Source organism: Nyctibius grandis, chromosome 10 (assembly GCF_013368605.1).
Source record: "Nyctibius grandis isolate bNycGra1 chromosome 10, bNycGra1.pri, whole genome shotgun sequence".
Taxonomy (NCBI): Eukaryota; Metazoa; Chordata; class Aves; order Nyctibiiformes; family Nyctibiidae; genus Nyctibius; species Nyctibius grandis.
Genome location: NC_090667.1, coordinates 5,911,605 through 5,925,524, shown reverse-complemented (window position 1 = coordinate 5,925,524; position 13,920 = coordinate 5,911,605). Strand labels below are relative to the sequence as shown.

The following is a 13,920-nucleotide window of genomic DNA, read 5'->3' as shown; positions in this document are numbered from 1 at the left end:
TGGGGTTTTACAAGATCAACTTTTAATATCGTCCTTTTTTTTACAGTAGCCTGCACATGGCAGATAACTCTGACATCTTGTTTTCACAACCTCCTTTGTTTAGTTATACTTCCCACTGCAGTGATGTTTCTGTCTGCATTAGAAAGAAAAAAAACTACACTCCCCAGAATGACTGATAAACAGCTGGTTTGTAAATGCCTATAGCATATGAACCATATTCTAATGTTTTTCAGCCTGTAGGCAGGTATTGATTCAAATGTAAATTCATTGTTCTAGCTGCACTAGAGTTAAAAATAGCTTGCGTTAGTCTAATTCTCCAGCATATAGTCACAGCTTTCAGTGTGCAAGATGTGTTTTTTTAAAGACTTTTTTCCTAAGAAAGGAGTTAGCTTCAGGCTTTATTAACAAGAGGATAGTGGCTTCCTAGTGCATAACAGTTAAGTAATGCAGCAAAACTTGTAGTTAGGTTTTTTTTCCTTTTTTTGCCTGTTTGAAGAAATTGCCATCTGTGCAAATGTATTTCCCATTTCAGTTGCAGATCGCTTGGGCTGTGACCCTCGAACACGTTTCCAGGTTCCACCAAACACCAAGCAGTGGATTGCTTTACTGCAGCGAGGAAACTGTACGTTTAGAGAGAAAATACTGCGAGCAGCTTCACATAATGCCACAGCAGTGGTCATCTACAACAATATATCCAGTGAAGAACCTGTCACCATGACTCATCAAGGTAAATAAAGCGGAATCTATTTCACTATAATTCCTTTTTGTCTGAGTACTACTTTGCCATATAAACTATTGCTAAAGAGCTCTTGGCAGTGCACAGATGATGCCATTTGAAATAGCCTGTTCTCTAATGATGTTTACTTGTATACAATATAGTGAAATAAGCCAATAATTTTGAAAAGTTATTTGACTCATTTTACCCAACAAGGAACACTTTCCTCTGCAGTGGGAATATGGATGTTTTGGAGTGAGAAAATATCTGTAAGATCTTAGGACCAGTCTGTTTCAAACTTTGCTGAAGAAGAAAAGCTAACGTATAATGGAAGGTCTAGAATTTTACAAAGCATCTGTACCTGAAGAATTTTTATAGTAGCGTGTCTTCAACTGGCTGTTCTGGTGGGGACTTTCAAATGTTAACAGTTACAGCAGGATCTTATTTGGCATGCTTTTTTTAATTACAGTTTACAGAGGGTTCTCCTTCTACAAGGTGTCTTTGAGTGCTGTACAGGAATCAACAAAACTTCATGATTCGGAGAGCAGTTGCCTCTCTAAGTTGTCTGGAATTAGACTATTGCTGGTCAAGAGTAATGATGAATGATTCTGGATTTCTACTTTTTTAAGGCTATCTATGTGTAAAATTTTGCTGTTACTAGTGAGTTACTTTAGCTGGTGGGAGCCTCATACATAAAAATTTACCTTGGTTAAAAATGACTTTCACAATTCTGATAACTACATTTTCCCAGAAGGTTTTCTCAATTTGGAATTACTTAGCTCAATCAGAAAAGGCATATTTCTATATTTGATGGCTGTGCTGCTGGCTGATTTTTTTTTTCCCTAGAATATTTTCAGTCTTTTTGCTTTAAGCATAGGAGGTTGCTTGGAAACTGGTATTTCCTAATTATTGCTCTGGATATTGTCACACAATTAGAATTTAATTCTTTTACTAAAGTGCTATGGTTGCTTCTTTCTCTCTTTTTTACAAGGGTAATGTCTTGTGGGTTCTTCTGGTTTAGTGGTGTTTGACCTTCCCAATTCTACATACCACAGGAATTTTCCAGGGAGATTTTGACCTCTGTGTAGCAATTCCAAGCCTGTTGACAATCCATTTTTATCTTAGGTACCTTCCTTAGACATTTTTGCAAGTAATGTGCAGGCAAAAAGTCCCATATGCTAGTGAAACACTTTTTACCACCTTCCTTTTGTGTTTTTTTGCCACTTGTCTCTGCTAATATAGTACCCTCCTAAACCTTGAGCTCTGGTCTCTCTTTGAAATACCTGTAAAATTGTAAGGTCTGCAATCTGGTTAACAATGATTTGTGACTTCTGTGGCCTGGAATGCCTTATCGTGGCAGAAAAAAAGACTACCAGCAACAGCAGAGCTCTGGCATTGTTTGCTCTCATACATGTTAAATCACATAATGGGTTTGATTATCATTTTAATACCTTCTTTCTCATAATACTGCTAGATTTGGCAGGGGTTTTCATAGCAATGGGATGGTGTCTGTCTTTTATTAGGAGATCCTAGTTCACTCAGTGTTTCAGCTCTAAAGACCAGTGTGTTGCATTTTAAACTATATCAATAGGCCCAGTGGTTCTGGTAGGTTGAAATAATGTCTCAAGTTATAAAATGTGGGAGCTGCTGTGGGTAAAATGGTGTCTTGTAAGCTAGCCAGGCAACTGTTTGGATACTTGGTATTTGGGAAAATGCTAATACTGTCTTCAGCATGTTGACTTCCAAATATTTACTCTTACTCATGGCAAGCTTTAAAAAAAATGTAATTACTGGAGATGATGCATGTTTTGTCTTTGAGTATTTGATATACTGTTTTTAGCTGCATGTGCTCAGTCCCTGGTATACTGGAATCTCTCACTGATGAGGGTTGTAGGCACTATCTCGAAATTAGTATTGGACTTCAAGAGTTCCGACTATGCAACAACTAAAAGTAATTATCTAGAACTGAAGTAGCACCTTAGCACCACACTGTAATGAAGAGGAATATCGCTCCACAGCTTTTGTTTTGATTGCATTATGGTCATGTCAGGGATCTCCTTAGCAATCTGCGCTTTGCAGAGCTTCCTATAAATAACTTCCTGTTTGCTTGATGTAAGAACTGCAAGTGCGTGTAACTGAGATGTAGACTAGCCCTTTGGTGTTAGCCTCAGCACAAGGAGGGTTTGGGATCCAGCATTTCCCTCGGTGAGAATTATTCCAGTTGGGATATAGGTCCATGAATGTATGCTTACATGATGAGCCTGTGCAAACAAATGTCATGTGTAAAGCAGTCTTACACACAGTCAAGGCACTCTCTGATCTTCTTTTTTCTGCCTTTTCAACCATATCACTGCTTGGATGCTTTTTAGGTGGTGAACGACCACATCATCTGCTAATTAGGTATTCCAGTGTGCTGCGTCTCTTCTCTTTGGTATTTTCTAGCGCTAAAGGTCTGGAAGAGTTAAGCCTGTGTATTTTATAGCTGTTCTGCTGCTGGTTGAGTTAAATATGTGTTTAAATTGAATTGATATAAGTGAAAATGACAGTAAGCCACCAAGTTGGTCATATTTCCATATGATGTCTAGGGCTGTGCAGTTTTCCTCTATTCTTTTAAAAATGCATTCTTCACAAGACAATTTTGCAACTGTATTATGATGAGCAGGTTCATGGCTCTAGGTTTTCTTTCCATAGACAGGTGAAAACAGACCTTGTGTCATTTTATATCACTGTGTCTCCATTTAGCCCGTGTCTGGGGCTACACAATAACAAGCTGTTCTACCACCCATTGACCCCTCTTCAGCCGAGAAAGAGAATGGGGAAAAGGAGGGAGACTCGTGGGTTGAAATGGAAACAGACTCAATAAAATAAGAAAACCATGTCAATATTAATGCTGATATAAAATACACAGAGTTATACTCAGCCCGTATAGCGGCTGTGAGCTGCACGCTCCCAGCAGTGAATGCCCAACATCAAACACTGTGAGCACCACAGCTCCCGCGACAGCGCGACGGTCACAACGGATGGGAGAGCAGGGCTCGGGTGCAGAATGACGGGTGAGACCCTGCAGGGATGGCGACCACTGAGGAGAGAGGGCATCCCCAGCAAACTTTCCAATTTATAGTAAGCATGAAGTTTATGGTATGGAATACTGCCGCTGGCCAGCCTGGGTCAGCTACCCTGGCTTTAGCACCTGGCTAACTCAGAACTGCTCACAGCCTTGATCACTGTGGGAACCCGCATACCACGGCTGGCCACGAACTAAAACCAAGTGTCTTATCAACTTTGTTCCTGCTGTATTGGCTGCTGCAGTCTTCTCAAAAGTGCAGCTTTCCTTAACAGAAAGTTGATTCTATGATTCTATCCCAGTGAAACCAGGACACGCTGTAACATAATTTTTATACTGCTGCGTACCAGACCTTAGGAATATTTTGTCTTCCTGGTAAAGCAGAGAGGAAAGCGGCAACTGCTGATAATGCACACTGTGAACTGCACGCTTTCCTACTTTGATATTTGCATGAATTCCAATCACCAGCTTAGGCAATGTCTGTGCTAAAAATAAGTAAAACACTATATAGATTTATGTATGTTGCCCACCTACAGAGAGGTGATTCCCTATGAAAAGAGCTTAGTAAGCAGTGCTCACCTATGGGATTAATATTTATCCAAGTTATTTTATGCTTGAACACACAGCTGGAAATTTTCATCTTACGGAAATTTGTTCATACTTAACATATTACTTAGCAGAATATAAATTCCTTCTGGTGGCTAGATTACAACTGTCACTCTTGAATCACACCATCATCACCATGTCAAATGGACAATTTCTATTGCTAATATCAGAATTTGCTTTTTCTTGTGTAATAGTCCACTAAGTCTCTGCCCTTTCAACTTCAAGTTGAGTTTTAAATTAGGTATTGACCTTAAGGAGTTAGTGAACTTTTTAACAGAAATATATATATATATATCTTTTTTAATGTTATTTGCAACATTATTTTCTTTTCTCTGTGTATATCTTTGTATGTATTACTGTGTGCATGCAAAATAAACTTATTTTACACATTTTGTAAATGTCCTCTATAAACTTAAGTGAAGGACGTATTTCCCAGCATAGGTTATGATAGCCTATGATATCACTGGCAGGAAGGCAGTTTTATGAGTGGTTTTGTTTGCTACTTCTGTTAAAGCAGAACAAATGCTGTCTAATGTGAAAAAGAGCCTATGTGGTAGAGAAAATATGTAGTAGCTGTCTCCTTTATAATCAGTTATGGGAACAGAAAGGAAATACAGGTAAAATGGCATTTTAATTCTTTTTTGATTGTGTGCAGTGGAGACAGCCCTGTCAAGTACAAAGTAGTTAAATTTTATATTGAACTTCTCTATTAAAATCTAGACTTTTATTTGGATTTATAGAAAAGAATGTAAGCCAAAGAAGCCTCTAAAGTTAAAATTTCATACTCAGAATTTATGGAACAAATACAAACAGAAAAAGAGAAACAAATATAGAAGAGTGCGTCAAAATGAAGTTGCTGGATTCCAATAACTACTGTTTATCAGCTCTGAAAAAATTTCCTGAAGTATTTAAACAACTTGTAATATAACACCTTTTTCAGAGGATTTACCTGATACAGGTAAATCTTTTGAAGTCTTTAGAACAAGCTGCAGACATCTCATCAGGATCAGTCTTGGTTGCACTTCTGAAGAAATGATGCATTCGATGCAGAAGGTGTTTCTGTTCCGTGATGTGCACAGAAGGTGCTGTTGTCCTGCTGTGCTCCTGTGGGAGAGCTGCCCAGCAGTGGCTCCCAGAAAGTTTCCTTTCAGGGAGAGGATTTCTGATGGCCCTGTATTCGCTTAAAAAGCACACTAGTACAGGAAGCAAGGTCTGTGCTTGCTTTGAACTGTGATAAAACTGAACGTATTTTATGTGGATTATTTTAGGTCACTGGGTCAGAGGCAGGAGGGACAGGATGTAATTTGGAGTTGTTGCCATCTAATGGCTATTCCATGTTCTTGCCCTAAGTCAGAGCGAGTAGAGTAGACTGCAGAGATCTGACAGTCAAAATACCACTCTCCTTTCACTGCGTGCAGCACATCTCTTCCTCTGCAGCTTGCCTTTTTCTCACAAGTGTCTATTTATGTAACTGTAAGCTGAACTGACACGTGAAAGCTATGGCAGGGTGCATGGCAGATGATTTTGCACCAATGTGTGCTGACGAATATTTCAGCTCTGGACCAAATCCACTGCAAAACTTTCCCTGGATTACTGAGACCTACTTTTAATCAACAGCTCAAAACTAATTTTATTGTCTATTACAATATTGTTATTATAATTTATTATTAATTTACCCTGGAATATTAGTGAAAAGGAAAAACAGATGAGTCATTAAAGTTGAAGCTTTAAAAAAAGGCAAAACAATCAGCAGTCTAACCATAGTTTACGTATCTTTGATCATTTTATATTGTTTACTCTTTATATTTGCTAATTGAAAACATGGGGAACAAGTGTCAACAGCATTGTAGTTAATCCTGTTTCCCACTGCATTTCTTGGAGGTGTATCCATCAGGAAAATCTGTTGTGCAGTAGATGGAGGTGTCTGACACTTGACGAGATGTGGAGAGGAGTGTGTTTCAAGCACAGATTCTGGACCGTAAGGAAGCGCTTGTGTCCTCAAGATAAGCCAGGGAAATTCCTTTACAAAGCTAACAGCCTCAGTACCCTGCAGAACTTCTCACCAGTGTTTCTGCGTGGTATATGCCTCACCCACAACTGAAATAACAGCAGTTAGGCTCGTTTTTCCTTAGCCAGCTGAAAGGGTAATTAGTTCTGTGACTGTGAAAAGGCCCACGGGACTGTTAGTGACTGTAAGTAATTACATTCTCTTTCTTATCCAAAGTCTGAGCTCCAGCAGCAGAGTAATTCCCAAAATCTCTGGATTCGGTAGAATCAAATTTATGACATTAATCTATGAATATGCTATTTATGAAGCTCTAAAAATATTTTGTACTGTCCTTGGGTAAGGCTCTCTTGCCATTTCTCTTTTGTGCTTTGCTGAATTTGTTTGGAATGGCTGTCCAGATTGATGGATCTGTACGGCAGTTGTCTGTAGATAGAAGAAAATACATGAGCGTGACAGATTACCCTTAGAAATCCGTGGGGTTTTTAGCTCCCGCTTCCATTATTGGGAATATGAACTTCTATCCAGAAACAGCAAAATGGAAGCCACTTACTAGCACCTGGTCACATTACAGAATGGAAGATTATGGAGAGTTTTAGTTATCAAAATCCAAGTGTGTCTTAAATTGATGAATGGACCAGTAAGGTCTAAGTTACATTAATATTATTGATTAATCAAGAATGTGACACTGTAATCAGTGCTTGTGTGTTAAATTCAGATCTAAGGTAACAGGTTTTGGACATTGTTCAGAAGTATACGTGACAAAAGGTTGTTTTCAAATAAGCAGAAGTATCTTTTGAAGAGAAAGACTTGCTTATTTCAGAAATATGTGAAATTGTGACATGAGGAACCTTTTTTCCGTAGTGTGTCGTGTTAGTATTACACCATTTCCCTAGTCAAAACTTAATGGGACCCTTCTGCTTTTTGTTACTTTGCATTTGTTCAAGGTTTGAATATAAAATTTGGTATACTTTGTTAGCATATTAATACCTTAACAGTAAAAGTATTCATTAAATGGGACTGCAAATGCAGTTTATTCACCATAATACATAGTTAAATGCCTTGTAAATCTATCTGAATGAAACAAAAAAATCCGTGCACAGATTGTGGAAAGGGGATGATAAAATGATAAATTCCTTGGTACCAAGGTTTTTTTTTATTCTTCTGGCACTACGTAAGTGGAATGTCCATTTCCTTTTCAAAAAAATTGTGGTGTAAATAGATGCAAAGAAGCATTGCTAAAAGAGAAAAGCGTTGTGTAAAATGTCTGTAAAATCATTGCAACATCTGTCTGCCTTTCCCTTATCTGGGCTTGCTTTTCCCTAGTGTAAAGAACCCAGAAGGTCACATGCATTAAAAAAATATATATTAATATTCCCAGAAGATAAAAGTCCTTCTGGGGAAAATGAGATGTAAGTAAAATGGTCAAGGCAGTCAAAAGTGAGAGGGGGTAAAAAGAAAACTGAAGCCCAAACCTCCGAACTCTGTGTCCTTGACATTTTGAGTGAATTCTGCTCTGTTCTGGTTCCAGGGATGTATAAATTTTCCCTTCTAGTGCTCCCCGTTTCTCAGCCCAGCCATGAACCTGTCTTCCTAGTGCTTATCAGTAGCATATTTTTGCTTTTGAAAATCAAGATGAGGCAGAGATTCGGGAACCTGTGGGAGGCTTAGAGAAGAGGTGGGTGCATCTTGTAGCTTAATGGAAGGATCTTAATTCTTCTAACAGTGCTTAGTGCCATATGACTTACAATAGAAGATAAAAAGGAGATGTCTGGGTGAGGCTGATGCAGAGGAAATGATCTGCAGCGAAGCCCAAGTGCAACACCTCTCTTCTACATGCTAATGCTGTATTGTATCTTTGAGAGACTGTCGGTGTTCTTGAGGAGGGTACCCTGGGTGTAGCAAAGGGACAGGTGGACCTTGTCGAGCTTGAGGAAACGCAGGGGCATAGCTCCACCATCTAACGCGTATCGGCGTGATTTGGACTTGTGAATGAAGCAGGAGGATTTAGCTGTGACGGCCTGTTTTGATCTTATGCAGATTTATCCTTAGGAAACGTCTCCCTGAGTGTCACAATAGAGCAACTGGGTTATGAAATAATGTGTCAGCAGTTGTAATGTGAATATGGCCCAACAGTTTTCTCGACCGATTTTGCTATTTAGCTCTCCTTTTAGGAACTCTTGGTCATGATAGATTATAAAGCTGATGTAAAAGTAGGGCAAGAACGTTATGCTGAGGCATCGTTTCTTGTTTAATGAAGTAGGGTGGGCATTGGAAAGATAATTTCTGCTTATGAGATTATTGTTTATCACCTGTGGATGTAATAACTTAATGTGCTACAGACTAGTGCAACAAGAATCTGATTAGGCTTTAATATTTGGTTTGAAGTTAATTGTGTCACACCCATCTTTGGAAAGCTACTGTTGCTGCTTCTGGTTTTCTAATCATATACCTCGATCATATGCCTGTTTCTTTTAAAGGAACAGAACTTTGTGAGCACCCATCACATGTCTATTAGCAGTACAGCAGTGCGTCGTACATTGCAAAATCCCAAAGTGCGTGTAATCGTATTTAGAGAGCATAGTGCAGTGCCCTTTCTTAGCTTGGCAGAGTAAATCTGTTGAAGCTGGTTTTGCTGCAAAGAAGAGTTTTGAGTGTTCTTCAGACATAAATTGACTGTATTTCAGTTTCAATTCACAGAAGCCTGTTCCTCACTGAGCTTGAATATCTACTTCTTTGTCCTCTTAAGTAGCCAGAATTCAAGTTTTAACCTCAGAAGCTTCCCCCACCACCACCAGGTTGTTTTGCATAGGTTTGTGTAGCAACGAGACTTGTGATTTCTGCAAATACCTGCTTGGTGTTTCAGGATAGCTAGCTGTTCCACTGGTTGTTTTTAACTGATGCCTCCTGTGACAGCCTAACTTTTAGGTTACGGTTTCGTCTCCTGCTGCCCTTTACAATTTTCTCATGGTAGTGTTGTAACATCTGCTCTAGTGTCTGAGACTACATAAAATAGCAATCCTAAAGTAAATGTTTACATACAGACAAGAATTCTACATTTTAAATATTATAAAGGCAACAGGAAGACAATGTTTCAAAATGCTATCCAGTCGCATTTTAAAATTTATGTATATTCTTGGCATTAAATTCTTGCCTTGCTTAGAACTAAAGAACTGACAAATATTATGGGGTTTTTCTGTTTTTAGAAGTGTTTGATTTGGGATAACTCAAACAACATATTTTACTCTTGAGACTGCACTTGTATGTTGACAGCTTGGATGTGCTCTTGTTTACTTTCTGATTAGATCAAAATAAAAATATGTGCAGCTAGACCTGTTTTAATCACTCTGAAGATACGCCAAGGCTCTTCCTCTTGGTGTCTGCTCTTCCAAAAGCCTGGTTTAGAACGTAAGACACATTCTTCACGACAAATTTCTCTGTTTTGTATTGGACTAAAATTTTAAGGTATCTGAATAATTTGCATATTTTTCCCCAATGTTGTGAAGTACTACGGAATTTATATTTAAAAGCTGTGCTCCCCAAACCCACATTGTCTAGCAGCACAGCTTTGCATACAGCTCACCCTTTCCCTCACCTCACCTTGTGGGTTCCATGGGTTATATCCCTTTCTCCGTGACTAAATCCCTTACCTTGTAGGGGTAATTGTTGCTTCTGCCTCTGCTCCCTTGCAGCTTGGATGTCTTCTGGTCTTTTCACTGAACTCCCAATTGGTCTCTCAAAACTTCATATATAGCTGTAGCACTTCATTTGTGCTTCCCTCTTTTCTTTGTTGACGTTTCGTGGGTTCTCAAATTCTGTTCTAGTTGTTTCACTGTTACTTAATGTTATTCAAAGGAATCTGTCACTCTCAGTAATAGGACTGATCCCTTTCCTGAGTACTGAGCAGTGTGTGTTGCTGTATTTTTATTTCTGGTATAACGTGTTCAGAAATGCTTAACATACAGTTATGGGATTTTAATAGAATAGGGAAGTCTGGTTTGTGAAGATGGGCAGTTTTACTTTCAATTATATTATCATTATGATGTTCCAATTATTGCAGTTGAATAGGCCATGGCATTTCGATGTTTGAATCATGCCCTGAATCCCGCCTGCAAGTGTCTGTCTGTAAAGTAAAATTTACCTTTATTAAGAAGGTGGGGATTTTGTTTGCCTTTTTAAGGAAGTACTCTGAAATTTCCACCAGCAGAATATTAACTATTCAGATAAATGTATGTTAAGTTTAGGTTTTTCAGAATGGTCATGAAAGGATTCAGTTGCAATTAAAAATTGTCTCCTATTTAAAGAGAGAACAATATTCTTTGGCAAGCGTGAGGTGAGTGCAGTCTATGTGCTTCACGCTGTGCCTGCAGCATCAGCATGCACTATCAGAGACTTAGGAAATTACAAGGACTTCAGCTGAAAATATCAGCCACTAGAAAAGTGCTAACCTTCGTTACGAGTATCTGACTTGATTCTCAGTTCTCTGCAAACCTGGTTACATCAAATCAAAATAGTTCAGTGCCTCTTACAGGCGATCCAAGGTTTGCCGTACTTGCGATGGGATCTCAGGTTTTGCCCTCCCCACCTGCGAGAAGGCGGTTGAAGCATTGCAGCAGTAGCAGCAGTTTGGTCCCAGGTTGCTCAAATGCCTGTCCGTCACCTCCAGTATTGACCAAACAGCTGCTTGGGCTCTTCACAAGCCCAGGGGGAAAAAAAGAAAAAAAAATCAGCTGTTTGGCAGTTGCATTTTGCCAGGCTGCTATTCCCTGCATCCTCCAAGGGACAGTGGATGGATGGAAGGTGTCTGAAGTCTGCTATTTGAACCATGCTTGTCTTTAGCTTGGTATTCTGACCATAGTTGTCCATATTTTGAGCTTCAGACAAACATTTTGGTAGTCAAGAATCAACAAAACAAACACAAAAGGAAACAATTATTTGCTTGTGATGAGACTAGTAATTTTTCTTTGGGATGACTTTTTACTGCCTTTCTAAATGTGCTCTTTTAGAATTGCTAGGAGATACGGATAGATTAGTGAGAGAGCAAAGGAGTTTCCTTAGGAGCTCTACAGGAAGCTTCTGGATGTTGCTGTTTTTCCCATCTTCTTGGTTTTCGTGTCTTCTCAGCTTTTAATTCCTTCTCTCCTCTCCCAATGTAATATTACCCAGATTTAATGATTAATTGCAACTTCATCCCTTTTCACACATAGACTTGTATAACTATCCTAGTTAAACATGCACATGGTAAAATTGCAAGCTAGAAAGAGCTGTCTGGGCTTGGCTGATAGCAATTAAATGATTTGTATTTCCAGGCGTCAGTATTTATCTTACGCCTACCGTCTGTCCTAGCTTATCATCTATGGTTGTGTGTGTACTTCATCAGTTTTAGTTAGCGTTCCAGCTTCTTTTCTCTGGACACTGTTCTTGGCTGAGGAGAGCATTGCTTTTCATAAGATTATGTAGTAAGACTGTATTCTAACTTTCATAAATGCTGTTAGTCTTTCTGTGTTCACCTGAAGCACCTTTTTTTCTGCTTAAGTTTCAGAAATGCAAGGTTTCAAGGTGCTTAAAATAAATGAGTTAGTGTCTCCTCCTGCCCCCAATTGTTCTCAAGCAGGGAGCTCTTGCTAAAATTAGTTAGGGTGATGCCCCTGACAAAAATACGGATGAACCAAGTCCCAGTTTCCACTGAGCTTCAGTATGTTAAACAGGCACAATTTATTTTTCTTTTCTGCAGTTCTCCTTGGCTCTCACAGGATCAGAAGCAGCAGTAGCACTTTGACTGTTCCCAGCTGAGTCACTTGGAATGCAAATCACTTTGCAGTGATGCCAGAGGTTCCCTTTGTGCTGGGCTTTATATAAAATGCGTGACAGATTGTCAGCTTTGTCACATTCTCTGGGCAGCAGGGAATAGATAGAGGCTTCAGCTTTTGATCCAGACAGAACTGGACGAGTATCAGGAGATCTTAGTCAGCTTTGCTTTGCAGATAAGTGTAAATCGTGTCAGAATGCTCCATTGAGTGCTTCTGACTAATATTTTGATACTAACATAATTCCTCAGTGCAAATAAATACCTACAGAGGAAGCATCGCAGAACATGTGCTTGGGGGAACACAGTCCCATTCTGCCCTGCCTCATTCTTCACTGTCCAAACTAGGTGTGAAGAACACGAGTGAAGCCTAGGGAAAACATCAAGCAGTATAAATTATCTGCTCTTGATTGATCTTGCACCATCTGAGCTGCAGGGGTTTGGGGTTGCAGGACCACGTGCTGCATCTACGTACAGAACCTTGCGGGAAAGGTGCCGCTTGTCCTGTAGTTAAGTGCTGCAAGTCTGGGCAAGGACTCTCTTCCCAGCCGGACAAATAGGAATCCAGATAGATTTCCTCTGAAAATAATGCAAGTCATGGATTTTTACTCTGTTTCTGAGCTTTGCTGCCTATTAAATGTCTGGTTAGTTTGAGGGAAACCAAACCCAGTATGTCTCAAACTGAAGTGTCTCTGGAGAGCTGGGCTGCAGTGGACCTTGAGTGAATCTGTGATGTACTAGTGATTAAATAAGTTGTATCTATAAATTGTGTTGGGTTTTGGTTGCTGTTCCAAGCTTTTGATTGCTGTGACATTTGTTTCAAAACGTTCAGGAGGAAACACTGAACATTCTTTTCCTACTTACATCCATGTTACTAGGACAAGGCACAAATTCTTGACTGTGTTTACCATTTCAATTTTAAATAAAGTTGAAATTTCTTGGAAAACAATTTTTGGGCTCTGCAATATTTTTTAACTTATTGTGCAGACCTTAGTTTCTGAGATTATCAGCTTTCATTCTTCTGAGTAGTTCTGTCAGGACAATCCACAACACTAATGTCAGGGAACTTGCTCTGAAAACTGAGGATAATGACTGTAAAAGTTACTATTTGGCATTGTGAATGGAAAGAGTGATGAGGTAACATTCAAGACTGTTACACAACTCTGTTAAAGCTCCCATTTTGGAAAATTATGTAGCTGTCTGGGTCTGTCACCCTGACTTATTGTGCCCTGGGTTTCAAAGGTGCTGCTCTTTTGAGTCTTCTACATCATTTTGTAGATACGGTAACTTCTTAAAAATCAGATTTTGATTAAAAGACTTTGAACAAATTCCTTGTATTCAAACAGGACCTCATGTTCTCTCTTCACTGTCACACTAGGTTCTCTGTAACTTAAATCCGCTCTAAATCCAGAATCTCAGTGCTGAAGTCGCTTGCATTGTACAGTTCCTCTCTGAATGTGAATTGGAGCGAGCAGATGGAGCGAACAGATGAGCAGACTTTGCAAGCATTTTGAAAATAGGTCTTGAAAGGGGTTTTAGTGTAGGAAGCGAATAGATCTGGATGAATAAGAATGGCACTTGTAAAGTTATTGTCTTTTGACTTTGGTGTTCCTATAAACTTTGCTTTCTTTGAACTTAGATCAGAATTGCCTGAGCTCAAGAGCCTCTTTTTTTTATGGGGCCTCTGCTTTTAAAACATAGCTGCACTCTCTGCTCTGCAGGTG

At 39.3% G+C, this 13,920-nt stretch overlaps 1 protein-coding gene across 4 annotated transcripts in view; it reads left to right on the top strand.

Moving 5' to 3' along the window:
• RNF130 (ring finger protein 130) overlaps positions 1 to 13,920 on the top strand; it is a 57,545-nt gene that overhangs the window by 10,121 nt on the left and 33,504 nt on the right. For all 4 annotated transcript variants that reach the window (XM_068408423.1, XM_068408421.1, XM_068408420.1 and 1 more), the window contains one exon: positions 533 to 727. In XM_068408423.1, coding sequence (XP_068264524.1) covers positions 533 to 727 — 195 coding nt within the window. The remainder of the gene's footprint in view (positions 1 to 532; positions 728 to 13,920) is intronic.